The 27,109-nt window shown below is 47.2% G+C and overlaps 1 protein-coding gene across 1 annotated transcript in view; it reads right to left on the bottom strand.

Annotated features, from left to right (window-relative positions):
* Nucleotides 1-2,960: 2,960 nt before the first annotated feature.
* Nucleotides 2,961-27,109, bottom strand: part of TXNRD3 (thioredoxin reductase 3) — a 311,226-nt gene continuing 287,077 nt past the window's right edge. Inside the window, exon 16 of the mRNA XM_069643385.1 lies at nucleotides 2,961-4,243. Within this exon, the coding sequence (XP_069499486.1) occupies nucleotides 4,181-4,243 (63 nt within the window). The 3' untranslated portion in view covers nucleotides 2,961-4,180. The remainder of the gene's footprint in view (nucleotides 4,244-27,109) is intronic.

The raw sequence follows: 27,109 nt of genomic DNA, 5'->3' as shown, positions 1-27,109 counted from the left end.
GACCAAAACAACTTGACCAGAGCACTAAAGCAACTGCAGTATTAATATTAAAAATAAACAGCACGATTACGAAGGATTTCCAGCCCAGCTACAGTGAATAAGATCAGACGGAGATTAACGCACTCCACAAGCAGATAACGCATTACATTATCAAACTATCCTACTCCAATACGGCAACCACCACTATGCACGCCCTATTATAGACCACCAGGCCCACTCCAAATCTTCCACTAGGACTTCACCCTCCTCCCCTCAAAAAATAAACCTACCAGAATCATCATTCTAGGTGACTTCAACCTCGTCCTTCCACGAAAGCCTAGATCCAAATGCCACGATCTTTCAAAGCACAATGGACGCCTTAGGTCTCACTCAACACACTGAACAAGGTACCCGTGACAAAGGCAAGCCACTTTAAACTGGCTTGCCAACCTAAATGCATCAACCAGCATTACAGCCAAATCCCCTGCCCTTGGTCGGACAATAACATCACCATCACGAGACAAACCAAACCTCAGAATGCTCCAGACCTAACACCAGCTACCCATGCAATAAATACTCGAAACACCACACAAACAAACTTGCTCCCATTACTGAGACCTATCACAGATGGCACACATTCCATGGCCAACCCATCAGCCATGGTAAAACTCTAACTCCACAATCATCCAAGCCATTAATAAAATCGCCCCTCAAACACTGCAAACCTAAACCTAGAGCTCAGCTGAATTCCTGGTTCACACCCGACCTCAATAATCTTAGATCCAATAAAGTGCCACTGAATTGCTCTGGAAAGCATCACCATCCAAAAACAATAGAGACTTATTTCATCTGCCAAAAAATATAAACAAGCTATACTGCCAGCAAATAACACCATGTACAACGAGAACATAGCTAATGCCTTGGAGGGAACTAGAGTCTACCATAAGCCCGCTAGATACCCGTCAGAAAGGTGAACCATAGTGCACTAACATACAGCATACACAGACAAAATAGCAATGCACCAAACTTGAAAATCACTAATAAAAAAAGACAAGGTAACTATGCCCGTTACCAACGCTGTCCCTCAAACTATAAATAACCCAACCCCCTCCTCCCCCCCATTTGAACTTAGGCCAGTCTTGACTACTGAAGTCATCAAAATCATCTCCAGCCTAAAACCGTCTAAATGTCAAGGCGACATTTGCCCTGCCCCATTCACCAAAGACTGTTACAGAATTTGCCCCATTCATTACCCCTCATCAATAACTGCTTTTCACAAGGCACAGTCCCCAAAAACCTGAGAGAAGTGTGGGTCCTCACACTCCTAGAAAAATAAACTCCCTTGATCCCAGCATCCCTACCAATTACCGTACCATTACAGCGGTCTGCTTTCTTTTGAAAATCCTTGACGCGCTGCCTACCTCCAGATACAGGAACATCTAGAAACTAACAAATCTGCTGGGCCTAAGCCAATTGGGCTTCAGAACCAGACAGCACGGAAACGCCCCTTTGACCTTAAAAGCCAAATGGACACAATAATTGACAATGGAAACCTAGCCTTACTACTTCTAGACCTCTCCAGTGCATTTGATTTAGTTAATCATAAAATATTGCGCCATCACTTGGACAGCACGGCCCAATTCTCACCTAAAGCCATCACATGGATAAAATCCTTCCAATCTCCAACCTAGCTAATGCCACCCCAGGCCCCGTCCTCTGCGGTGTACCCAAAAGGATCATGCGTCTCACCAACGCTATACAATATTTTCACTAAGCCTCTATTTGACTGCCTAGATGAATGTGGAGTGGCCTATTCAACCGATAAGAAGATACTTTGGCATCTCTGAAACACTACCACTCTCAACAACATACCAGCTGATCCAATCGTGGATGGCCCAACATGAACTTTATCTAAACTATGACAAAACGCAGGTTCTTCTGGTCGGCACTCAAATACGCCTCAAAAACTTGACCCCAACTACAAACACTTTATGATAGATGAGAATACCATCACCGTCTCCAAAGAAGTCAAAGCACTGGGCGTGTATTTGGACTCCTCCTTAACCTTCTCCAGAAAAGTTAACTCCATGATCTCATCAGCAGCTTAAACTGCCAAGCTCATTAATGCTTGCAGACCCTACTTATCCATTTGTCTAACCTTAGGAAGAGCCCTCATTCTGTTGAACCTGGACTACTGTAATATTCTCTTGGCTGGCACAATGACCAGCAGTATAAAAAAACCTCTGATCAAACAAAACAATACCCTACGGGCGGCCTTAAACATACGAAGGAGTGAACATGCCTCCGACACCTGACTTAAAGTACGATGGGTATCGGATCTAGATCGAATCAAATTCAAAACAATGGCAATCACCCATAAATGCCTCACCAATATAGGTCCCAAATATCTCAAACTTGCTTACTCCAACCCAAACCACCAAGCCCACACGTTCCATCTCAGCTTTCTTTCTTTTTACGGTTCCTCAAAAGAACCTAGGCCGGGGGAAGCAGCTTCCCAGTTGTGGCAGCAAAAGGCTATAACGTCCTACCTCTAGCCATTAGAGCTGACCCCTCCCATGCCTCATTCAGCAGAAGAGTCAAGAAATGGCTCCTCACAGCCAACCTGTAGTCCCCCTTCAGCGAGAGTATTCGCCAAACCTTGCCGCCTCCTTCAGTATCTTCACGAATACAATAACACCATCTTTAAATATGCTTGATTAGTATATGTGTAAATACTCATGGGAATACTGTATCTGTAAATACCTTGGTTTGATGCAACTGTTAATACATAGTTCACTGCATCTGTATATTCCTACAGTCTGTAAATACTTTAAATCTGGCTGCTTGTCAAGCCTAGGTCTACTATTGTTGCCTCCGTCCAGCAACACCTGTAAATTGTTTTTACCTGCTCTCCAGCGACCAGATACCCACGAGTTAGGCACGCTTCACAAATGCTAAATAAAACATAAGGAATAACGACATTGTTCAAAAAAAATTATTTTATTCAAATAAACTGAATAGTTAAACTGCAGATAAATAGTTACAAATGTTTAAGTTGGCAAGAAAATACAGTGTTTATTCATGTACAATCCTTGAAACATGTCATTGGACTAAGTCCAGAACCATAATTCATCAGCTAAAACAAACCGGCCCTGGATGATGGACCAACACATCAATTTAAATATACTTTTTATACAGACACATGATGCATAGTAAGTAAACTGATAAAGAACTCCATAAAATGGTTTATTCTGTTAAGTTCTATTATGCACTACATACATTAGTTTAAGAACAACCTGGTCCAAAGTTAAAGAGAAACACCACTGAAAAAAACAGCAGAAAGTTTCAAATCACTAGACTCCTTCCTTGAATTTGATTTCAGTATTTCAGTTTATGGTGAACATAGTATAGCAACTACATTAAGGAGACAGGTGTAGGGAACAATTGTAGACTTAATAAGGGCACCAATGACTAATAAAAACAACTTTCTAAAAGATACATCTCTGGATGATACAGCAGTGTGCTCTTTAACTTAGGTACAGGTTAACAGAAATAAATCCAGCTGTTGGAAAGGTGAGGTAGGCAGAAACTAACAGAGGAACGGGTTTACCAGTACAGATGGCATATTGTTTCATTACATACGCTTTTCACTTTTGCCTTGCGTTAAAGAATGGCTACACCAGATCCATTTGAAAGTGTTGAAATGTAGATCGAGCCTTTTAGACGTCCGATAACACATTGCAAAGACGACACCGAGCATGTAAAAGGTTTTCCTGTGTAGCGTTCTGCTGTACCTCAAACAAATAGACGGCAAAAGTTTATGGGACTGAACTGTACAAGTGGATAGTTGCTTCAGAAGAAATTTCAGTCAGCTGACTGGACAAAGATATTTCTTGACTCTGCTAGGCAGTCGTCGGTCATAGCTCACCTCATTTGGGGTTACAAGCTAAGACTTCATAAACACAAATGATTGCTCTGCCATGCATCCCAAGATAACAATTCAGGTAACCCTGCTGTTGCGAAGGTTTCTCTTCCCAGGTATTCTTGTCCAACACAAGTAGTTTTAAACCACCTTACACCAGCTACACCTCCATTATAATTAGGTGTCAGCTTTTAACTCGAAAATATTAAAGGCAATTTGTAAACCATCCGGAAAGAACAAGATCCCAGGCAGGAAACATTTTAACAGCAGGGCTTAACCTCAGCAGCCTTTCTGGGAGATGTCTGCTCCTGAATTTTTGGTAACCTCTAGCGTGGTAAACACCTGTAAAAAAAGAAAACCATGTGTTACAACCTGCATTTACACTACTTATAAGAATGAAAGTAAAAGATCAGAAAAGCCGGTTGTTGGGACAGTTTTTCTAAAGTCCAACTAAGAGGTTCATAAAACCATATCTGAAGCAGTATAACAATTCCATGCTTAGTATCGGGTCTCGGTAGGATAGTTCAAGGCCAACACGTTCGTCTTGAAAACAAGACGCAGAAAAACACAGGTTCGATCCTAGGATCCATACATAGAAACCTCTGGGTTTCTAAGTGCATTATAAATGACAAATTACAATTAGTACAAGGCTGTACCACCTGAGAACATTTTATAGACAAGAGCAGCCAACCTTATCTTAGGAGGGAGAGAGGGCTGTAGCTTGGGACAAAAATAGTAGCATACATATGGTCCAACGAAACAAACACTGCAATACTGTATTGTAAAAATTATGATTATAAATAAATTTAGGTCAAGATAAATCTTGGGAAAGGTAGGTACTATCACATATATAACCACAATTATAAAAAAATGTAATACTTATGGTATACACTCCAAAGCCACTATGATGCATGGTCCGAAGCCACCTCTCCCTCCTGGAAGAGGGAGATCGCCTCAGTCCTCTTGTCAGGAAGGAATTCCAGAATCGGACCCAGCTTGACTCCAGAGCTCCCTGTCATACCTGGCCAGTATCGCCAGTGTGTTGGCCGGCTTGATGGTGGATGCCTGTTTAAAATAATCTTCCTTCCCATGGAGTCCAACTTCTTCCCCTCCCTGCCCAGAGGGACTGAGGATGAGGAAGAGCTTGTTGACTGTTTCCTCATGGTCACCGAAACCACTGAGTACAGCAACTGTTGCGACCGTAAGCATCTGGGTGCGAACTCCAGCACTTCTCCAGTCTATCCCATTTGCTGGAGCTGTGAAACTGCAGCATCGGATGACGCTTCCTTTTCTTTGCCGGAGACTGATCAGGGGCCTGGTGAGCCATAGGGACCAGGGGCCTGTGGCAGCTTCTTCTGGATCTCCGACACCAAAGTGTGTAGGGTCACTAGGTGTCTAGAGATAGATCTCTCGGCTGAGCTGGTGTGATCGGAGCACTCTTCCTTGTGGACAGTGTGCAAGGACTCCAGGTCCTCATCGTCCGTAGATGAAATTTCCATGGCACGAGACACGGCCTGTGGTTGGACCGGGGCCTCCCCCACCTTGCTTTTTCCATCCTGAGGGGTCAAAGCCGGGATTAGAGACTGCATCCTCTTCTCTGGCGTGCCAGCAGACTTCAAAGTCACTGCGCAGATTCCCGCCTCTGAGGCAGGGACACCTGCGCTGTGGGGACTACCTTTACAGGGTCAGCCCCTTGTGCCTTCCTGAGAGCAGTCACCACCAGCTCCATCGTCAACGAAGACCTCTCTTGAACAAACTGGGCCTTTCTGGGCAGCTCAGCCGTCTTCTCGGGCCTCTCCCGCTGCTTAGCCAGTTTGGGCAACTTACTCTAGGAGGAGCTTGATCGTTGGCTGGTAATGGAGGCAAATGGTGATGTTGAACGTGCCCTCCCAACACAGGCCCTGCTTGCACCCCGACCCCGGTGGATCTAGACTTGCGGTGCTTGGCCTTGTCCTGGGCCCCCATGGGGCAGGCGCCCACAAAGGACTAAAAAGCCTGCTCCTTGGAGCGGCCGGTCCTTTGTGGGTGATGACCTTGCTTGAAGCACGGGGCAGAGGACTTGGCGTTCAGACACTCCACCAGTCTACTGTGTCGATATCTCGTCGTCTTGGAGAAGCCAGAGCAGCTCTCGCATTCTCCTTCCTTGTGGTCCGAATCAAGACAGTAGTTGTCCTCCACAAACACGTTCTGTAGCCCGCATTTGGCACAGGGCCTGAAGAGGGATTTGCCTTCCTTCTCCTCAGTCATGGCTAGAGGTGCGTTGTAGGCCCAATTGGAACTTAGATGATCCTCGCCCTGAAGGGGCACTGAATTTCACCAAGAAACTTATCCCTGCTGTCGGCAGAAGCAGAGAAGAGCACACAGGGTCTTTTGGAATAAAAATAGAAACTTTTTCTGCTGAATAATGAAATGTAAAATTAGCTCACAGAGCAAAACTTGGACTCCCAACACGGACGTGCAGTAAAAAAAAGAAATCTGAAAGTGGCTGGCAGAGAATGGGCTTCGGTAGAGGACTTTCATTGGCTGGGGGCAATATGGCCCAGAGGACAGTGATTGGTTTAGAGGAGAAATATAGTTTAAGAGAAAGTGAAACTTTTTTCTTTTACCGAGGATTCCCACCCCGACGGAGAATATTCAAAAGCATGTGAATCCATGCCAGACCCCATGCTGGATAAAGATACTTCACTGAACTAACTTTTGGAACACTGAATCACAACTCATTGGCATTGCTCAATCCAATAGTAAACCTATTGGAATAGTAGAACTTGTGAAACTGGCGACTATGATACTAGGCCCCGTTCAGTCTCAGAAGGATTTACTAAGAGGGAATGATTATAATTGCAGGGATGCTACCGTTTTTCTACAACTAATTATTTGCATGTGTTCACTGGTTTTGTATCAACCGCTCACCTGCTCATCTATTAGTCATTGAACGTATTGTTGATAACTCTGCTGTACTAAAGTGTTAGGTTATGCCTAGAACGTCCAAATGGGGATGTATACATGTATTGTATATAGGTGTCATTGCCAAGCATGTATTTTAAAGGCCTAATCATATTTGTGTACCTCTAAGTGGAATTATTGCAGTGCTTGGTGTGTGTCCAATTGTAGCCCTAAACCACTTCAACACTACTCCTGAGTTTAAGCCTTGCCTCTCCGCTACCGATCCTAGTCAATGTTTTTTCCTGTTCACCACAATAGGCCAGCCTCCCAAACCCAACCCCAGGGGCGATGTTGGAAAACAAGTACAGTGCAATTATTTTGACTTCAGTTTTCATTCAATTCACTTGGACGACAGGAATGGAACCCAACAAAGACGTGAAAAAGTGGGAGGCTATGCACTTTTTATTAGCCATCTGTTTATTGGTGTAATAGGGATTCAGGACTGCCTCTTGGAATAGAAACTTGGACAAGCATGTGCCGACATTTTGTCTGCATCCTCTGAAATGTCAATAGTGTGATCTAAAGCATTACAACTATCACACCACCTGCAGAATATCTTGCTTATCTAGGGGTCAACGATATTCCAAAAGTCGCAAAATCGGGTTGTGTATGTATGGATTGAATATGCATGGCCCCATCATAAGTAATGAATAGCTGTACAAAGGGGACTCACTCTTGGGTTACAAGTAAGTGTGTGGGAGCAGCAGAGAACAGGATGGCTAGGAGTGCTCAACATTGATGAGATATGTAGAGTAGGGTCTTCAGGTCTTTCAAGAGAAGGCTGGGTGGGCCAGTTATTCGCAAAATCTTGTTCCAGAGACCACATGTGTAGCAGATATCCCTCCAGAACCCTCACATACTTGCAGTTCTTAGTTTTAAACTGGTCAAAGTGGCTTTGGGAGGTGAGCTGGCCTTTGGAGGACTTTTCCAGCCAAGAAGAGGGATGCTTTGGTTATGACTCTTGTAGGTGATGCCGGCTGACATGAACATAATGCATGTTTGAAAGGCTGGCCAGCACAGCAAAGTCCAGCTCAGGAGAAGTGTCCAAACCACTTGCCTACTGGAAGCCTGTAACCTAGTCCACAGGCAAGCCAGAACCGAGCCAGCAGAGAAACGGTTGCAGTCTGCAGTGGTCACTTCCTACACCATCAGGTTACTTCAATAGCTAGGACACTGGACATTGATTTATCACTGGTACATTTAGAGCAATACCGAGTTTGGTGTCAAAAGGAAAAGTTTAGGGGAAGAAACAATGGTTAACAAGTTCCTCAACCAGGTAAGTACTTTTGAACCCCCCAATGCAATGTAGATTAACCCTTTCCCAGCTATACAAGATCAGTCTAGGGGAGATGAGGCACTTCTTGAAAGTAAGTAAAAAGTCTTGCACAATGTTCTAGACAGTTTTGCTGAAAATTAAATCACTTTTGGGCCACAAGCTTGGAGGCTTGTGTTGGGTAAAGCTGCAAGCAACGCTGCAAAAGGCAGCACACGCAAGTCTCAACTGAGAGCTAGCAAGCTACACAACAAGAGGCAAGTACCTCTTAGTTTACAGTACGTAAGGTCTGAAGAAATTGGTTCCAGCTGGATTCTGTTCCTGTTGTAGTAGAACACGTTACTTTTTACCTGGTAACGTTCTTTCGATTGGATGTTCCTCCAACGTATTCCTCATCTTAGATGTATTCCATCCAGCTTTGCTGCTCTTAGAAAAAAAAAATTCGGCATAGGGTGCCGTGTCGATGTCGCCGAGTCGATGGTCCCTCGAAGGCCTCCGTCGAGGGTGATGTCATCGGGTGTATAAGTAGCACACGCGGAGCCCGTTGGCCAGTTTTGTTTTTCCCCTCTTTTGTATCTTTGATCTTGTACTGTTTTTGTAGATTGTGCCGGCAGACAGGCATCAGCCTTAATAGATCTGAGATGGCAATAACCCGGAAAAAAATCTACCGAGGGGTAGGTTGGGAGGGCGATGAGGAATACTTTGGAGGAACATCCAATCGAAAGAACGTTACCAGGTAAGAAGTAACTTGTTCTTCGAGTGGATTGTGTCCTCCAACGTATTCCTCATTTTAGCAGTATTTTGCATAGTTCCTCTGGAGGAGGGGTCAGATTTCTTTTTTTTTTCCAATTCCTTTAGATGGCAGAATAAAGCACTACTTTTCCAAAAGTTAATTCCCTAGACTGGGAAGCATCCAGGTTATAGAATTTTGAGAAGGTGTGAAGCGAAGACCAAATTGCTGCTTCGCAAATGGACCTTATAGGGACACCTCTTTGAAGGGCCGTGGAAGAGGCTATGCCTCTGGTGGAATGAGCTCTTAACCCTTCTGGTGGGTCTTTTTGTGCTAGTCTATAGCATTCTGAAATGCAAAGCACGATCCAGCGTGAAATTGTTTGTTTTGTTACTGATTGACCCAGTTTTCTTACAGTGTAGCCTATAAACAACTGGTTGTCCACTCTAAGTCTAGAAAGCCTAGAGATGTAAAAGCTTAAAGCTCTTTTAGGGTCCAGTCTGTGTAGTCTTTCTTCCTCCTTAGAAGGATGAGGTGGAGGATAGAATGAGGGTAAAACAATTTTCTGATTTAAATGAAAATCCGATATTACCTTCGGTAAAAATGATGGTTTAACCCTCAACATAATTCTGTCCTTATGGAACACAGTATTGGGTGGCCCAGAAGATAGTGCCTGCAATTCGCTCACTCTTCTTGCTGATGTTAAAGCAACTAAAAAGGCTGTTTTCCATGTTAATAATCTTAATGGACATGTGTGCATAGGCTCAAAAGGGGCACACATTAAGAATTTTAATACCAAATTTAGATCCCAAATCGGTACTTGAAAAGGGTGAGGAGGAAACACATTAGCGAGACCTTTTATGAATTGTGTTATCAAAGGAATTTTAAAGTAGGAGCGCTTGAAGATGGAAAGCGCCGCAAGGTAACCTTTTATTGTTCCGCTATTCAGACCTCTATGTGCTAGGGTCAGAAGGAAAGATAATACTTCCGGAATAGAAAACAGAAAAGGATCGACATTCTTTTCTCTGCACCAGTTGCAAAACTTTTTCCAACAGCAACGGTATAGAGACTTTGTTGCTGGCCTTCTTGCCGAAAGCAACACCTCCATAACGTCATCTGGAAGGTTCGAATCCCTGCATCTCAGCCTTTCAGATACCAAGCATGAAGGTTGAGCGTTTTGACCTCTGGATGGAGAACCTGACCTTAAAGTTCTCTCTCTGAGGAAGACGTACTGAGGACAGATGGACATGTCTAGAAGGTCCGGGTACCACGTTTTCCTGGCCCAATCCGGGGCAATTCGGATCATGCGGCTCCGAAACCTTCTCAGCCTCCTGATGACCTGAGGAATGATAGGAATCGGAGGGAACGCGTACAATAGTGGGAAATTCCACTCCACCATGAATGCGTCCCCCAGGGCTCCTCTTGGGGGAAATTCCCTTGAGCAATACTCGCATTTTCGGTTGATTCCGGTTGCAAACAGGTCTACTTGAGGGGTTCCCCAAAGGGCGAAGATCTCTTGAATGACTTCCTGAGCCAGTTCCCATTCGTGGGATACCGTGCTCTGCCTGCTCAGAGCATCTGCGTCATATTCTCTTCCCCGGCTAGATGAATTGCCGTTGGAGATTCCCTCCTGAATCACCCAATACCAGAGCTGCATTGCCTCTGCACAGGGGTAGTGACCCCCACGCCTCCTCTTTTGTTTAGATAATGACAGACAACACAGTGGCCATGCACTATCAGGACATTCTTTCCCCTGACAGATGGCAGGAAGGCCTTCAGCGCTAGTCTGATTGCCCTCAGCTCTTAAGGTTGATATGTAGTTTGGACTCCGATGGAGACCGACGACTGCCGATTGTCAAATCGTTGGCATGAGCTCCCCGCTCCAGGAGTGAGGCGTCCGTCACTACTGTGATCTCCGGCCATGGTTGCCAAAAGGGTTCTCCTTTTAGAATGTTCTCTGTACAGGTCCACCATAAAAGATCTTGTCTGACCTTGTTCGGAATCTGAAGAAGATATGTCATTTGACCCGAGAACTGGGACCACTGAGTCTTTAGGGCCCATTGAAGGGATCTCATCCTCAAGCGTGCCTCTGGCACCAGAAAAATGCAGGATGCCATGAGGCCGAGCAACCTTAAAAAGTCGTAAGCCTGGAGATTTTGGGCATTTTGGAAATTGGAAACCATCTGAAGAATGTCTTGAGCCCTCGACGTGGGAGGCGAGCTCTTTCCCAAGGACGTGTCTAATACAGCTCCTATGTACTGAAGCTGTTGGGAAGGTGTCATCTGTGACTTCTTGAAATCGAGGGAGAAGCCCAGTTTGTTGAGGAAGTGGCAGGTGACTTTCAGATGATCCAGTGCTTGCTCGGCAGAGGGCGCTCTGATCAACCAATCGTTCAGGTAGGGGTAGACATGAATCCCCCCTCTCCTGAGGTGCGCTGCCACCACTACCATTAACTTGGTGAAGACCCTCAGGGCAGAGGTCAACCCGAATGGCAGGACTCGAAACTGATAGTGTGAGTCGGCAACTACGAACCTCAGGCATTTTCTGTGATTGAGATGAATCGGCACATGAAAATAAGCATCCTGGAGGTCCAATGACACCAACCAGTCCTGGAGTTGAAGGGCCTGAAGGATCTGAGAAAGGGTAACCATCTTGAACTTGTCCTTCCTGAGGAACTTGTTCAAGTTTCTCAAGTCCAAGATGGGTCTCGGTCCTCCGTCCTTTTTGAGGATCAAAAAATACGGGGAGTACCAACCCTTGTTCCTCTCCGCTGCAGGTACTGGGCACCTTTCTCCAGCATGGTTAGAACTTCCTGCTGTAGGAGCGGGTTTGAAAGTTTCAACGGGTGTCTCCCTAGTGGATTGCTTTGAGGTTGCTTTAGAAAAGGAAGGCAATAGCCTTGGGCTATTATTTCTAGAGCCCAAACATCTGAGGTAATGGCTCGCCATTCTTGCAGATGCTGCAACAGCCTGCCTCCTACAGGTGTTTTGTGGTGCAAGTCCTCAAAGTGGTTTTGTGACGGATGTTGCAGCTGCTGATGGCAAAGAGGCTGCAGCTGGAGCTGGCTTAGCACGTTTTCCTCATCCACCACGAGTGGCCTTTCTTTGGCCCCTTTGACTGGCCATTCCTCTCGTCTTCCCGTATGAGGTGTAATAACGATAGGATCGTCCCCTCCAGGATTGCCCTTGCGCACGAAAAAGCTGAGGTTGCCTAATAGCAGCTCCTAAGGATTTTGCCGCTGCTTTTGAGGTCTGCAACCTCTCAAGGCTCTCGTCAGCCTTGTTGCCAAAAAGGTGAGACCCGTAAAAGGGCATGTTCAGGAGGCGGTTCTGTACGTCCGGTGCAAAACCCGACTTCCGTAACCACGCAAACCTGCGCATTACCGTGCTAGTGCCCATGGACCTGCTTACACTATCCGCAGTGTCCAATCCAGATTGAAGGGATTCCTGCATGGCCTCCTTTCCATCTCCAACGATGGCTAGGAAACCTTCCCCTTCTTGCATGTGCTCCGCCGCCATTGCAATGCACTCCCATAAAGTGTACGAAAATTTTGCCAAGGCACATGTGGAGTTGGCGGATTTTAATGCCATGCTCCCGGCTGAAAATACCTTCCGTACCCAACCATCCACACGCTTATTGTCCCTGTCTGGAGGGATAGACGGGTACGCGAGTTTGTTGGAAGCTGTGGCTGCCTGTATGACCAAACTCTCGGGAGTTGGATGTTTTGACAGATCGCCAGGGTCGCTACTGGCTGGGCAGTATTTTGATGCGAGCGATTTATTTACCGGAGGAATAGAATCCAGAGTTTCACAATTCTAGGGCACCCTGTTTTGTAAGGCTATATGAAAAGGTAGTACTGGGTCTTCAGTGGGACCATGGTCCAATATGTCTGTTAAATCGTCCTGGACGAATTGGGCTGGCCCATCCCAAGCAATCTACCACCTTGGTCATTAACTGACGGTAAGATGGACTGGCATGCTCTCTTGGATCTGGTCTACCGAAGTCATTCTCAGGAGAGGTGTCAATGCCACTTGCATTGTGCAGACTCCACCAAATCCCTCATTCTGCTTTCCTCTGAGATCAAGCATTCTGGGACATTTGGGGTGCCATACTCCAATCCAAAAGGTACATTTTCCTCCTCGGATCTCTCCCGTTCCTCAAAAATTGAGCTCAAGGATTTGAAAAACTCCTTTCTAGGGAGAGGCTTGAAAACCTTCTCTGGGAGAGAAGGACGAAGTGTAGTACCAGGCTCTGAATTACAGTTTTAACTTTTTCCTTCTTTTTCTGGCTGCCCTGGCTTGGTTGGAGCCTTTGACGCCGAGGGTTTCAGCGTCGACGTCGAAGGAGTCGATGACATTGTGGTCGACAGGGTCTGCTTCGAGGGCGTCGAGGCGGCCTTCGACAGTTTCTCCTTCGAGGTGTGAAAGGTCTCGGACTGCGTCGGTGACCTAGAGCGGTCGACTAGAGCGTTTTTCGCTCGGCGTCCTGGAAGGTTCCCTATCCTTCCTTTTACGATCACCCGAGGGCGCGCGAGTGTCGGAGCAATGACGCTCCCGGCCGGCTTCTGAAGAAGGCGCGGACCGAGGCTTTGCTTTCTCAAACACCACCATCATTTTGACCATAAATTCTTCCCACTCTTCCGTAGACGAATGTTTTGTGGGGCATTTCTTTTTCAGTAACTCGTCTGACGACGAGGTGGAGGGAGATCTGTGTGTCATTTCTTCGACGGAGACGAGCGATGAGAATCGCTTCGAGATCTGTACCTATGCCTTTTCCCATGGGGAGTTTTCTCCCCATGGGGTCTCGATTCGACGCTAGAGGCTTTCCGATCCTTCCGACCTACCTGTAGCTTTCCTCTCCTTTCTCGCAAGTCCTTTCCCGTCATCGCCTGAAACTTCGAACAGGCTTCCATGTCGTGGCCTTCCGAGACACCACAAACACTCGCGGTGCGGGTCCGTGATCGACATTTTTGAGCCGCACGACATGCATATCTTAAAATGCAATCTCGGGGCCGGCGTCGAAGACGAGGACATAATTACTTCTCGTAATATTGTATTTTCTGACAGAACTCGAGGCGCGCCGAATGTCTGAAGCAACGTACTGCGGAAAAACGGAACTGAGGCCAACAGGTGCCGCGCGTGCTACTTATACACCCGATGACGTCACCCCCGACGGAGGCCTTCGAGGGACCATCGACGACATCGACGCACCACGCCCTCTGCCAAAATTATTTTTCCGAAGAGCAGCAAAGCCGGATGGAATACATCCAAGATGAGGAATACGTTGGAGGACACAATCCACTCGAATGGCAGATCCTATTGTTCCTGGGCCACAGTCGTGGGGACAAGAGGGAGGACGTCTGGGGACTCCTGCACTACCATTCGAAGGTCAGCGGCAGCAATGGGCAAACTTCATATCAGCCGCACTTTCGCAGTTTCAGCTTCTCGCGAATAGCACCACCACGGTTCTCAGACACTGGTGGACTGTCCTTGCTTCTGGGGTCCAGCACTTTGTTGAGGTGGCGAGTCCAGAGGATCTTCCTGGAGCTCTGGTCCGACTTAAAAACGATGCACTCGATTCTGGTGTTCCTCTCCCTGGCACTTTGTTCCTGCAGCAGCAAATGGAAGTACAGGCAGCAACGAGAGGATTTCCAGATGAGTTGGTCTTGGGGTCGATTGGTCCCACCAACCCAAGGGGGGGTGTTCTATGAATTCGGAGCTTCAGCACTGCAGCAGGGCTTCACCGGGCAAACCAACGGTCCAGGAGTTGCAACAAGTGTCTCTTCCAAGTTCTTTTTTGGATCCTTCGTCAAGTGGCCGACTCCCTTTCTTGCAAAAGACCTTGCCTTTTATGCAAGTCTCTCCCACTCATTCGCAGCCTAGCGGTCACTCACTCAGCAGGGTGCCAGTCCTCCAACGGTAGCCAGCCAAATCACCTCTGGATGCATTCCTGTAACCAAGGAAACTAAGCACAGGGAGTTTCGGGCACCCCCCTTGCTTCCTGACCTGCCATACACGCTGGAGGTAGAGGCGGGCTTCACCAGTGAATCCTGACAAAGATAAAATGAACAAAAGGGACCAAACCTGGTTTGGGGCACAGAGTAAATCGCAAGGACCTTTTAACAAGAATGGTGGGAAAAAAATAAATAAAAGAACGGGGCCATTTTGACAAAATTGACCATTGCAGCCCACGGTAGAAACAGCCAGTAGTAAAAAGTAAACCACTGCCAGCAGCCATTAATTGTAGAAAGAGCAACATTAAAAATGTTACATGCGAAAAGGGGATACGAAGTAACCCCTCCAGCACCCGGTTGTAAGATTGTGTGCTGGGTCTAGAAAGTTACTAAATGTAAGTAATGAACAACTTACCAATAACTGCTGTTCTCCAGCATGGGTCTGGCATGGATTCACATGCTCATGAATATTCCCTGTCTTCAGGCTGGGAATCCTCAGTAAAGAAAAAATCAGTTTCACTTCTGAACTTTCTTTCTCCTAACAACTGGTCTCTGGGTCATACTGCCCCCAGCCAATGACTGGCCTCTACCCAAGCCCCTCCTCTGGCAGCAATCTTCAGATTTGGTAGCACGTAAAGTGGCAGTAGGACCAAGAGAGGAGCTGCAGGCGGGTGGGTTCGCATGTGGATCCATGCCAGACCCATGCTGAAGGACAATAGTTACAGGTAAGTAACTTATTACTTCTACAGCATGGGGTCTGCCATGGATTCACATGCTCATGAAGAATACATAGCAGTACACATGCACAACCATGGGATGTGGCAAGGCTCAACATTACCATCTCTTACCTCCTCACCAGGCTCACCTTCAAGCGAACTGGTTGCGCAGCACTGCTTGGCCAACTCTGGACTCCTCCCTGGAATCCTTGTCGACACAATAGAACTTTGTGAAGGTGTGCGTCGACCTCCAGTTAGCAGCCCTGCAGATGCTAAGCAGGGGCACACCAGACAGCAACACGGTAGTTGCAGCGATCGTTCTGGTCGAATGGGCTCGGACGGCCAGGCAACAGTCGGTTTGCCAACCTATGACAATGAGTGATGCAGCCGGAGAGCCACCTGGAAACGGAAGCCTTGGGAGAGGGCCTTCCCATGGGGCACAGGGCCAAAGTTCACAAAAAGTTGCAATGTCTTCCGAAAACTTTGTGCAGTCCACACAGAACTTCAGCGCTCTAGCCACATCCAGCGAGTGCAAAGTCCTCTCAGCCGGCGACAAAGGCATCAGGAATACTATAGGTAACACCAAGGGCTCGTTGAGATGAAAGTTTGACAGCACCTTGGGCATGAAGGAGGGGTGCGTCTGTAACACCACCCTCGTCTTGTGGAATGTCAGATAAGGTGGTTTACAAGAGAAGGCCTGGATCTCTCCCATTCGTGCGGAGGTGATGGCCACAAGAAAAACGGTTTTCCACGACAAAAACGTCAGTGGCGCCAAATGAATAGGCTCGAACGGTGGACCCATGAGCCTAGTAAGCACCACATTGAGCTCCCACGCCAGGGCCTGAGCCTTCACCGGCGGGAACGAGCGAAATAGTCCTTTGACAAACTCCTTGACCAAACGATGAGGAGGATGAAGGATGATCGTCCAGATCATCTCGTGTAGCAGGAAATAGCAGCCAGATTAACTTTGATGCAAGCATGGGCCAGCCCATCCTTGGCCAATGACAAATACGGAAGCACCTGCGGAGCAGTGACTCTTGGGGGGGGGGGGGGTTGATCTTCTGGGTACATCACCAAACAGCAAAACTCTTCCACTTGTGCCCGTAGCATTTGAGAGTAGATGAAGCTCTGGCCTTGGCGAGCACCTCCTTTACAATCTACTGTGAGATTGTAGCCCACGAACTCTAGTGCTGCAGGAGCCAGGCCTTCAGGTTCAGAGATCCTGGGTTTTGGTGCAGCATTGCGCCTCCTTCCCTTGCAAGAAGATCTGCGTCCGCCGGAAGCTTGACTGTGGGTGGGGAGGCACGTTGACATGTCATATCTGTCTCGGCCACGCCGGTGTGACGAGGATCATCCTGCACCCGGACCGTCTGAGTAGATTGACTAGTCGAAGAAGCAACGGGGGGAACGCATACAGAAACAGGCCGTCCAGGGGAAAGAATGCGTCCCCTATGCTCCCTGGCTGGGGAAACCTGCTGGCGAACCTCCGGCACTTGGTGTTCGTCGCCGTCACAAACAGATCGATCTGGGGATAGCCCCATCTGCGGAACAGGTGATCCACTTGGTCCTGCCGAAGTTACCACTGCTGAGAGAGTCTGCAATGGTGTTCTTCACTCCTGCCTGATGAAACGGGATGAGGAACATCCCCTGGGCTATGGCCCAGTGACAAAAGTCCTGCGTCTCTTTGGAGAGCGCCAGGGATCTGGTTCCCCCCTGCTTCCGGATGTAGACCATCATGGTGGTATTGTCCGTGAAGACCCGTATTACCTTGCCCTTTAGGGATGGAAGGAAGGACTTGTTGCCCATCAGTGTTGGAGCTGCAGGCAGTGTTTTGGGCACTCTACTTCTCCTCCGGTAGCTACAGGCCTCTAGCATGAAGACTTTCGGAATGCGCTCCCCATCCTTCCTGGGAGGCGACCTTCGTGATCGTCTCCTGATGAGTTGGAGTCTGGAAATCCATGCCTGCGGACAGATGTGTGCACACCCCCCCCACCACCACATTCCTCGACGGAAACTCTCGGAGTGTGGTCTTGTCCTCCAAGCTCCCTGCCACTTGTATGCAGCGGGTGTCGAGGAACTCCTGCAGCAGACGCATCCGTAGCCTGCACAGCCGAATGAGGTACATGCCTCACAACATCATACCGAGTAGGGACTTGATGGACCTTACCCACGCGACCTTCAGGGTCAGCAGCGGTACCTTGTCCAAGATGGTTGCGATCCTCTCCGACGGAGACGCCAGGCACGACACTGTTGAGTTGGGCTCCCAGAAAAAGTGCATCCTGCGATGGAGTCAAGCAGGACTTTGCAAAGTTTATCGAGAACCCCAGGTCCATCAAGAGTTGGACTGCCTTCACCATGTGGCCGACAGCGATGTCCCTTGCGTTCGCCCAGATGAGGCAATCTTCCAGGTACGGGTACACGTGGATCCCTCAGACGCAGCTGCGCCGCTACCGGGGCCAGGCACTTGGTAAACACTCATGGCGTCGACTTCAAACCTAAGGGAGGGCCTTGAACTGGTAACGGCCTTACATCACGAAGCGTAGGTACGCGCGGAGTCCCTTGTGTATGGGGATATGAAAATGGGCATCTTCCAAGTCCAGAGACGAGAGAAAACCCCCCTCTTCCAGCTGCCCTAGCACGTGCTGAAGGGTCACCATCCATAACCTTTGGGACTTGATGTAATTGTTTAGACGGCGGAGGTCCAAAATGGGCCTCCAACCGCTGGTCTTTCTGACGAGGAACTAACAAGAGTACACCCTGGAGCCTCTTCGGGACGAGCTCGATCGCCCATTCCCCCCCCCCCCTTTTTTTTTTTTAACAGGGCCCGTACCTCCAGCAGCAGCTGAGGGACGTGGTTTTCCTGACAGGCCACTGGTGGTATCCTTGGACACTTACGTTGAAACTCCAGGGTGTGTCCGTGGGCGAGAGCGTCCAGCACCCAGTGGTTGGTGGAAATGGTCTTCCACACGCTGATTAAGTTTGCCAGCCGACCTCCCACCGGGATGCATGGGTGGGGTCCCGGCTCCACAGCTGGTTCAATCTTGTTTCGACGTCGAAGCGCCACCTTGGTGGCCTTGGCGACAACGTCCAACTCCAGGCTTGGTGCGGCCCCTGTAGGTCTCCTGGGCCAATGAGCAGGGGGCTGACGGTAGGACGAGACACCACCTCCAAATCCTTTAGAGGAACTTTGGGATTTCCCCCCAGAAGTCCAAAAAGACAGTCAACACTGCTGAAGCGTGCCCAAGGCACGAGCCTTCTCAGTGACCGCTTTGATGGCCGGGAGACTCCAGTCTTTCCAAACAAATTGTCCCTGTCGAAGGGCATGTCCAACATCTTCGACTGAATATCCTGGTGGAATTTCATGGCCCTCAGCGAGCCTCGCCGACTAAGGCAAGTGTTGTTGCCCATTTGGCGGAATCTTGTGTCGGCAATGTCCATGGCCACTGTAATGGCATGGTCCGAAGCCACCTCGCCTTCCTGTAGAATCTCCAATGCCTCAGCCCGCTTTTCGTCGGGAAGAAAGTCCAGGAGGGGGGCCATCTTGAACCCAAGTTCCCCGTCTTAACGCACCATGATGGCGAGGGCATTAGCGGCCTTGATGGTTGTTGCTGCCGACAAGATCACTGTTCGCCTCATGGCATCTAACTTCTTCCCGGCTGGGACCGTAAGCACTTGGGCGCAGAGTCCGGCACTCTGTATTTCTTCTTGTAGCGATCCCTCTTCGCCAGAGCCGATGAAGGGTTCTTCCAGAAACCTCACCTTTAATGCATTTGCAGCATTCACTCCTTTGCAATCTTCCTCAGCAGTTTGCAGAAAGGGGCATTTGGCTGTACAATCAGGACAGAGCTTCCCCTCCCTCTCCTTGGCTTACCCAAAGCAGTGCTGCCCTGGATGCACTTCCCCTCCCTCTCCCTGCACTTTGGCACTGTTGCACATGCACGATGTGAAGGTCACACGGCATAGTGAGATAATTTGTATTGCCCTCTGTCTTCCTACGCCTAGAAAATGTGTACAGGCGCGCATCATATCAGGACAGCAAGACCCCCAGTGTTTCCCACCCCCAAAGGACAGGGGGGGTGGAAAACACTTCGCCACTTCCTGCCTGTCCAGACACACTGGAGCCTAAACCGGGACACCCAAGGGTTTCTGCCAAAGGCAAAACACCCACACAGGCCAACCTTCAGGATGGTAGAAGGGCTAACGAAGAACAACCACGCTTGTAATGATGAAAAAAGAAGGGAGGCCTCTGGTTAGTACTTGGGTGCTCCTATTGTGCACTACTGAGGCTATGGACATAGCCTGCAATAGAAAATTCACACAATACTTGGTAGAACACGTCCACCAACACTAGCCATAACTAGGATGGTCTAGGTGACTAAAAGGTCACTGGAGCAGAGAGAAGGGTGAACCTAGGTATACCTTTGGCATTCCACATAAGATGGTGTGTGCCAATCTCTCAGACTATAAGGTTTTTGGAGAGATACTAAGTGTCTCTAGTCTTGTAGTTACCCAGCAACACTGTCCATAAGGAGCTGTGTTATGCAATAGTACAATAAAGATTCCTTTAAGAGTTATGGAGGAAAATAGACTCCATAGGACCGGTAAGATACAAGGAATAGAGTTCCAAAAGACAGAGCCCATAAGAGTAAATGAGTGGAAAAAGGCTCCACTCATTTAGGATTTCAGAAAAAGTTCCAGACGTTCAGCAAAAAGTGCTGGGGGTCTCATTAGGAGATGGGATGAAGCATAAAAAAATTACACTTTTCCATTACACTCGTCACTCCAGACTAGGGACAAGAGGATGCACTCCTGGATGGCTCTTGATCCAGTTGGTCATACTTTCTGGAGAGACAATCAGCATTCTTACGTTGGGTACCTGACCTGTGCTCAATAGTGAAGTCAAAGCTTTGTAGGCTTATGGACCACCTGAGCAGTTTTGGGTTTTTCTCCTTTCATCTGCATCAGCCACCTTAAGGGTTGGTGGTCAGTTTGAATTCAGACCGTGGTTCCATAGAGGTATGGTCAGAATTTATTTTTTATTATTTATTTTGGTTTTTAAAAAGAAAAACCTTTACAAAAATAAAATATGTTTTTCACAATTGAGCTCAATAAAGTAAAAAAGTAAAACTACAACGGACAAGCAGGAGAAAGAAAAATGCAAGAGAAAGTGAGTGAATACAAGAAAAAGAATACAAATAAAACCCATGGACTACAAAGAGGACCAATTGCATCACGGCTGCGCTCTTTCCGGGGACAAATGATTTCCTTCTATGATAGAATGGAGCATTTTCTCATGACTTCTACTATTGTTGCCGTCAGCATGGTCTCCTGGCCGGCAATCAGCCTGTCCCAGAAAAAACTCACTCTCTTCCTTAGCCACAAATCTTCTAAGCAACAGCAGTCTTGTTTCCCCAAGTTCCTTCGCAGTCCAATAGAAGGTGTCTTAGGGATTGTTGGCTTGCAGAGTTGCATTGTCTACAGAGTTTTTTTGCTTGGTCCCCAAAGTTTCTTCTAGCCAAATTTCCCCGGTGTGGGCTAGGTTTAGCCTGAGTCTCAAGAAATTGTCATTCCCTTATCTGGAAACTTTTGAAGGTAGCGAGGAAGAGAACCAAGTTTTTTATCCACCTTTAGAAAATGGTTGGGGGGATTGAGATTCCTCACTCCGTCAATGGTGTCAATCCAATCACTTGTTTCTAGGATCTTTTTCACTTTCAAGGGATTGGATACTAAAGTTTCTAATGTCATGTCGAGCCTAAGCAGGATACCTCTGACTTTCCTCTCTAGACCGAGAAGTAACTGGGATATTGAGTTTTTAAGATGTTCATTCACGGAGTAGAGAGAGGTCTTGCTTGCGATCGAAATTTCACGGAATGATATAATTTTCCAGTCCACTCGACATCCAAGAGAAGTTAGACCCAATTCGAAGCGTAGGCTCACCAGAGTGGTGCACATTGGAAGAGCCAGAGACCCTCTATTGTTCCAAATAGTATGCTATAGCAAAGGTTTTGCTTCCAGGCCATAGAGGACTGGAACTGCTTTGGCTATGTAGAACTTGATAAGTGGGAGAATAGTTCAGTTTTTTCATTTGAGGAATGATCTTTTTGGCTTTATCCACAATTGCTGTATTCACCTTGTTGATAGCGGGGGAGGCGAAAATTTCATAGCCCAGATGAGCGAGATCTTCGACGCGGGGGACTGCTTTAAACCCAATTTCCGTAACCTGTTTTCTTCGGATGCTTGAATACAAGTATCTTGGATTTCAGAGGGTTGATTGGAAGCCCATTTAGGGTAGCATATCCCACAAGTTTATTTAAGAGACGCTGAAGACCAATCGCCGATCTATCCAGCAGGACTAAATTGTCCGCCTAGGCGAGCCAATGTATTCTCCTTCCGTTGATCACTGGACTAACCAATGACGATGAAAACAAAGTCTCCTAGGTCTGACAGAAACAGGTTGAAAAACAGGGGGGCTCCTAGACATCCTTGCCTCACCCCTTTGAAGACCTGTATTAAAACTGACAGGTGACCCTGGTCGTCCAGCCTCAATCTTATGGTGGTATTCTTATGAAGTTCGATAAGCATTGCTAACAAGGAGGCTGGAATCCCCCAACTATGTAGTTTGCGCCAGAGTAGAGATCTGTCCACATGATCGAATGCCTTAGAAAGGTCTACCCATGCCCCATAGAGGGGGCTGCCCTCTCTCATTTGTCTTTTCACTAACATTCAAAATGAGCCCATTGAGACTTGCGGAGAGACCTTTTCTAAAGCCTGTTTGAGGGTGCAAGTGTATCTGCCTCGAGTCCACCCAGTATGAAAGTTCTCTTAATAGAAGCTGCATGAAAAGTTTACCATATATATCAAGGAGGGCGATTGGGCGATAGTTTGTCGGGCTTAGCCGATCGCCCCCCTTGAAAAATGGGATAACTAAAGCGTTATTCCATGATGGAGGGAAAACCCTGGTCTTTAGGATTTCTTGGAAGAGACGGTTTAGAATCTTGGCCCACAGTTTTGGGTTGTCATTTAAGAACTGATAGGTTAGGCCATTTGGGCCTGCAGCTTTTTATGAAGAAGAGTTGGATATTCGTCATGTTCAAACATAAGAGACCAGGGGGAATGCATAGGCATGCTGAAGTCTGCGGACCCTGTTGGTATTTTCTGACAGGTATGCTACCCATTTTTGTTCAGGGACTAGGTTACACAGGGAGCTGTTAAATCCAGTCTCTAGTTGACCCAGAGCCACCCAGAAGTTTCTGGAGTTGTTTGCATTTAACAAATGGAGCATTCGCTCGCCATCTTCTTGTAATCTTTGATGTTTTCGATTTTTGGACAATTTCTGTAGGACTGTTTAGCTTTTTTTAGTTAATGCAAAAGGGTAATGGGGTCGTAGTGCCTATTTTCTATGTGGCGCAGAGTTTGTCGAAGATTTCGCTTTTTCTTTTGTGTTTCTTCGTCAAAGGGATGAAGATGTTTGCCACAGGCGGCTATTTCACTCGGGGGGGTGGGGGGTGAGGAGTATGGACCAAATAAAGTTTCCAAATTTTTCCAGATGGGATTCATTGAACAATGACTAGAAGAAGTCCCGTCCTCAACTTGGAGCAACCTTTTTCCCCCACTTGCTTGTATTTTGTGACTCTCAATGTTCCCTTGAGGCCCTCGATTACTTGGGCAGTCTTGATGTGCCAATATTTTTGCAAATCGGGAAACGAGAGTTCCAAGCTTGCATGGTCGCTGCCCCCCTTCCCAGTTTGTAATTAGGCTGGAGCACACATCAAAAAGTCCTGAGGAAACAAAGATGTAGTCTAAGGTGGACTATGTTCCCTTGATGCCAGGTTGCTCCTGTTTTTTCAGTTGCGGCAGGCTTTTCTTTTAACATCTTGAGATCCCAAGAGGTCAAGAAGTCCCTCCACAATTTTCCTTTTTGCAATGAACTCCTTTTTATTTGCCTGGTTTTATCGCAGCAAGTGGTAATGTAATCTGCATTAAAGTCCCATGCTAGTAGGATATTTGCTCCCTCATGCTCGGTCTTCACCACTGTTAAAAGGGAATCCAATGTTTCTAAGAACTGCTGGAGTTTTGAGCAGCCGGGTTCCGGTATATATTGATAATAACCATGATAAGAGTGTGGAGTATCCATTTTTAATTCTAATTTGCAAGCTTGAATTCACAAATCGTTGTTACATAGTGGTGTGATCGTTTTATTAATAGATTTTTTTTAGGACAATTACCAACCCTCCCGCTGGGCTCCCTTTGGCTTTCTGGGAGGCCCAGAGATTTTGAGTTGTGAAGCTCTCCATCTCAATTGAGTTGCCTAACCAAGTTTCCTGGAATAACAGAATATCATTTTGCCCTAGAAGATCTTCTTTCAATCTTTTCTTTTTCAGAAAACTGGGACCACAGGTATTCCAGGATACTAGTTTCAGGCTCCTTTGCCTAAAGACAGTTTTCCTCCACTCCTAGTTTTAGGATGAAATGGTCAGAATTTCTTCAGGGCCCATACAATAGAAAAAAAATTCATGTTCAATTGTGGCCTGGTTCTCAATGAAATTCTGTAGTAACTAGTAAGTCTTAAGAAGGCTCCTACTTGAGTTTGAGTAGTTGGAGCGGCCCAGTCTTGTACTGCCTGTACTTTGCAGGGGAAGGGCTTAATCTTCCCTCCTCCTACCCCATTACCACGGTAGACCACTATACTCTGACGATCTTGGCATTTACTTGTTTTGATGGTCGGATTGGCCCGTTGAAGAGCCTGCAAAACATGTCCCAGGTGGTCAAGATGTTCTTCCCAGGTAGGGCTAAACAAAGCAATGTCATGTAAGGATGCCATGCAGATGTTCTTTAATCCATTCAGCACATGGTTAACCATTCCTTGGAATGTGGCAGGTGCATTCTTTAATCCAAAGGGCATGACCTTGAACGGGTAAAAGCCTTCTTGGGTGGAGAATGCTGTCTTCTCCTTGGACTGGTCAGTCATAGCACTCTGCCAATAACCACTTGTCAAGTCAAAAGTACAGAGGAATTTGGCGGAGCCTAGTTTATCCATCAGTTCATCTATCCTTGGCAAGGGATGGGCATCAGTCTTGGTAACAATGTAATGCCCTATACTAGTACCTGCATTTGGTACGAACACTACTGGGCTGGGTCATGGACTTCTGGAATGTTCAATCACTCCAAAGTCAAGCATCTTGTTGACCTCTTCCTTGATGCAATTCCTCGCAATATCCTACATCCTGTAGTCCCCACTTTTAACAGGTACACCATCACCAGTGTCACATGTTGGCCCCAATGTGACAAGCCTGGTGTAAGTGAGAAGAGAGGGGCAAAGTGAATTAACAAATCCTTTGCACCCCTGCTGTTGCTGTATGGTCAGATTAGTAGAGAGATTTACCCCTTCTACTGATCCATCTGAAGGGTGGCCGCTTAGTGGATCTGGGAAAGGTTCCCTCTCTCTCCTCTTCTTGATCAGAAGCTAAGGGAAAAGCTCCCATCTCTGGTCTGGAAACCTAAGCCTTCAGACAGTTGGTATGAAAAACCCTACGGTCCTCCTTGGGGTTGCCCAAGTCTACCAAATAATTGACCTTTCCAAGTTGCCCCACAACTGTGAAGGGTCCTGTCCACTTGTCCAATAAGACCCTCTCTTTTACTGGAACCATGATGAAAACTTGTTGGTCTGGAGTAAACTCCGTCATGCTAAACTTCTGGTCATACCAATGCTTGACCATAGCTTGAACAGCTTGCTAACTCTCAGAAGCCTGTCTTCATCTGTGCCATCCCCTGATACCTAGCACATATTGAGTAATCCTTACTGGCTTGAGGGAAGGAGGACTCTCCAGACCCTCCTAATGAGGGCCAAAAGGCCTCTGAAAGGATGACCATAAAGTAACTCAAATGAACTAAAGCCCACTCCAGCTTTAGGAACTTTTCTATAGGCAAAAGGAAGGCATGGCAGAAGAAGGTCCCATTTTCTTCTAAGTGGTTCTTCCAAAGCTCCAATCATGCTCTTCATTGTTCTATTGAACCTCTCAACCAACCCATTTGTCTAAAGGTGGTAGGCAATTAAGAACTTGTAGGTGACCTCACAGGTTTTCCACATGGCCTGCGTGTAGAGGGACATGGAATGTGAACCCCTGTCAGATACAACCTTCTTAGGAACTCCTACTTTGGTGAAAATACCAATTAGGGCCTTGTACACTACCTGATCAGTTACAGTTCTCATTTGAATAGCTCCAGGGTACCTAGTGGCATGGTTCACTACAACCAATATAAATCGGTTGCCTGAAGAAGTTGGAGGCTCTAGGGGACCAACAATGTCAAGCCCCACCCTCTCACAAGGAACTCCCACAACTGGTAGAGGTACCAAAAAGGTGCCACATTCTTGGCTCCACTTTTACCAAATAACTGATAAGTGTGGCAACTCCTAAAATATTCTCAATTTTTGCACCCATCTTGGGCCAGAAAAAGTAGAATGATCCTCTCCTTGGCCCTCTATGAGCTAAAGTGACCAGTCAGGGGGACATGTGCAAACCGAAGGAATTAGCATCTCAATTCTTGCGCAACCACAGGTCTGTTGAGGTCCACTGAAATAGAGTCCATAGGTTCACTGTAGAGGGGTCCATCCTCCCAGTATAGCCTATGCTTCCCAGGGTCTTGCCCCTCACTCTGGGAAGCTGCCTCTTGATGCAGACCTTCTAGAGAGGGATCCTCTTTGTCCCCTACTGAAATCGGTCCTTGAGGGTCCATCTCAAGCAGAGTCTGCAGCCCAGGATGGTCTCTTGGATCCAGAGCTTCCAAACAAGGTTGAACTTCCTCCACATTGACTCATCAGAAGATGGTTCTTAAGGGATTTTTCTGGCACCAACTCAGCCTAGTGGTCACCCCTGTGACCCTACCACCAGCTTTCTACAGGAACCTTTATCCGTGTGGATGTTTTGGGCTTGGGGGCCTTCTGTCCTGTGGAGACGCTAGGTTTCCCCCTTGGTCTCATTTGGGAGGTCTCTTAAGTTTGCCTCACTTGCTTTCCTGGATAGCCCTCTTCTCTTAGAAGGGGGGTTTGAGGTGCTGGAAACTAGACCCAGGGGCCATCGGGTAACTGCCCAAGAGTACCCTACCTGGCACTTCATACTGAACAGTGATCTGAACAGCTATGCCATGAGATTTAAGGATAGCTGGCAATATGGGACACATTTGGACTGGACCTCCTGCTAACTTGGTAAGCCTTTTGGGAGCCATACTGGCCCGTGCCTCCAATGGCAGGGGTGTTCTGCAAGTATACGGTCTTTAATACTCTTTAGTATCATCAGGAATTGAATTATAGACCTCCATGTTCTGTTCCCACAGACTCAAAGATACTAAAATAAATATGTAGCCTTAACACCAAAGGATTCTTCAGCTTGATGGTGAAAGCTAGCCCCCATCATTGGTATATCCACATCATGGGTGAATGCTATGCAGACAGAGGGGATCCCTGAACGTTTACCCTTACATCACAGACCACCTTTCACATGGTCACCAGACCCACAAACCACACATTTCCCAAATGTATTTTGGAATGGGGGTTTCTGATAACATTCCTCTGGTTTGGTAATGGGGGTTTCGGATA

The sequence above is a fragment of the Ambystoma mexicanum genome, chromosome 2p, assembly GCF_040938575.1.
Source record: "Ambystoma mexicanum isolate Mex_15411 chromosome 2p, UKY_AmexF1_1, whole genome shotgun sequence".
In the NCBI taxonomy this organism is placed as follows: domain Eukaryota; kingdom Metazoa; phylum Chordata; class Amphibia; order Caudata; family Ambystomatidae; genus Ambystoma; species Ambystoma mexicanum.
The sequence above is the reverse complement of the archived record's forward strand: the minus strand, read 5'-3'. Positions and strand labels throughout refer to the sequence as shown.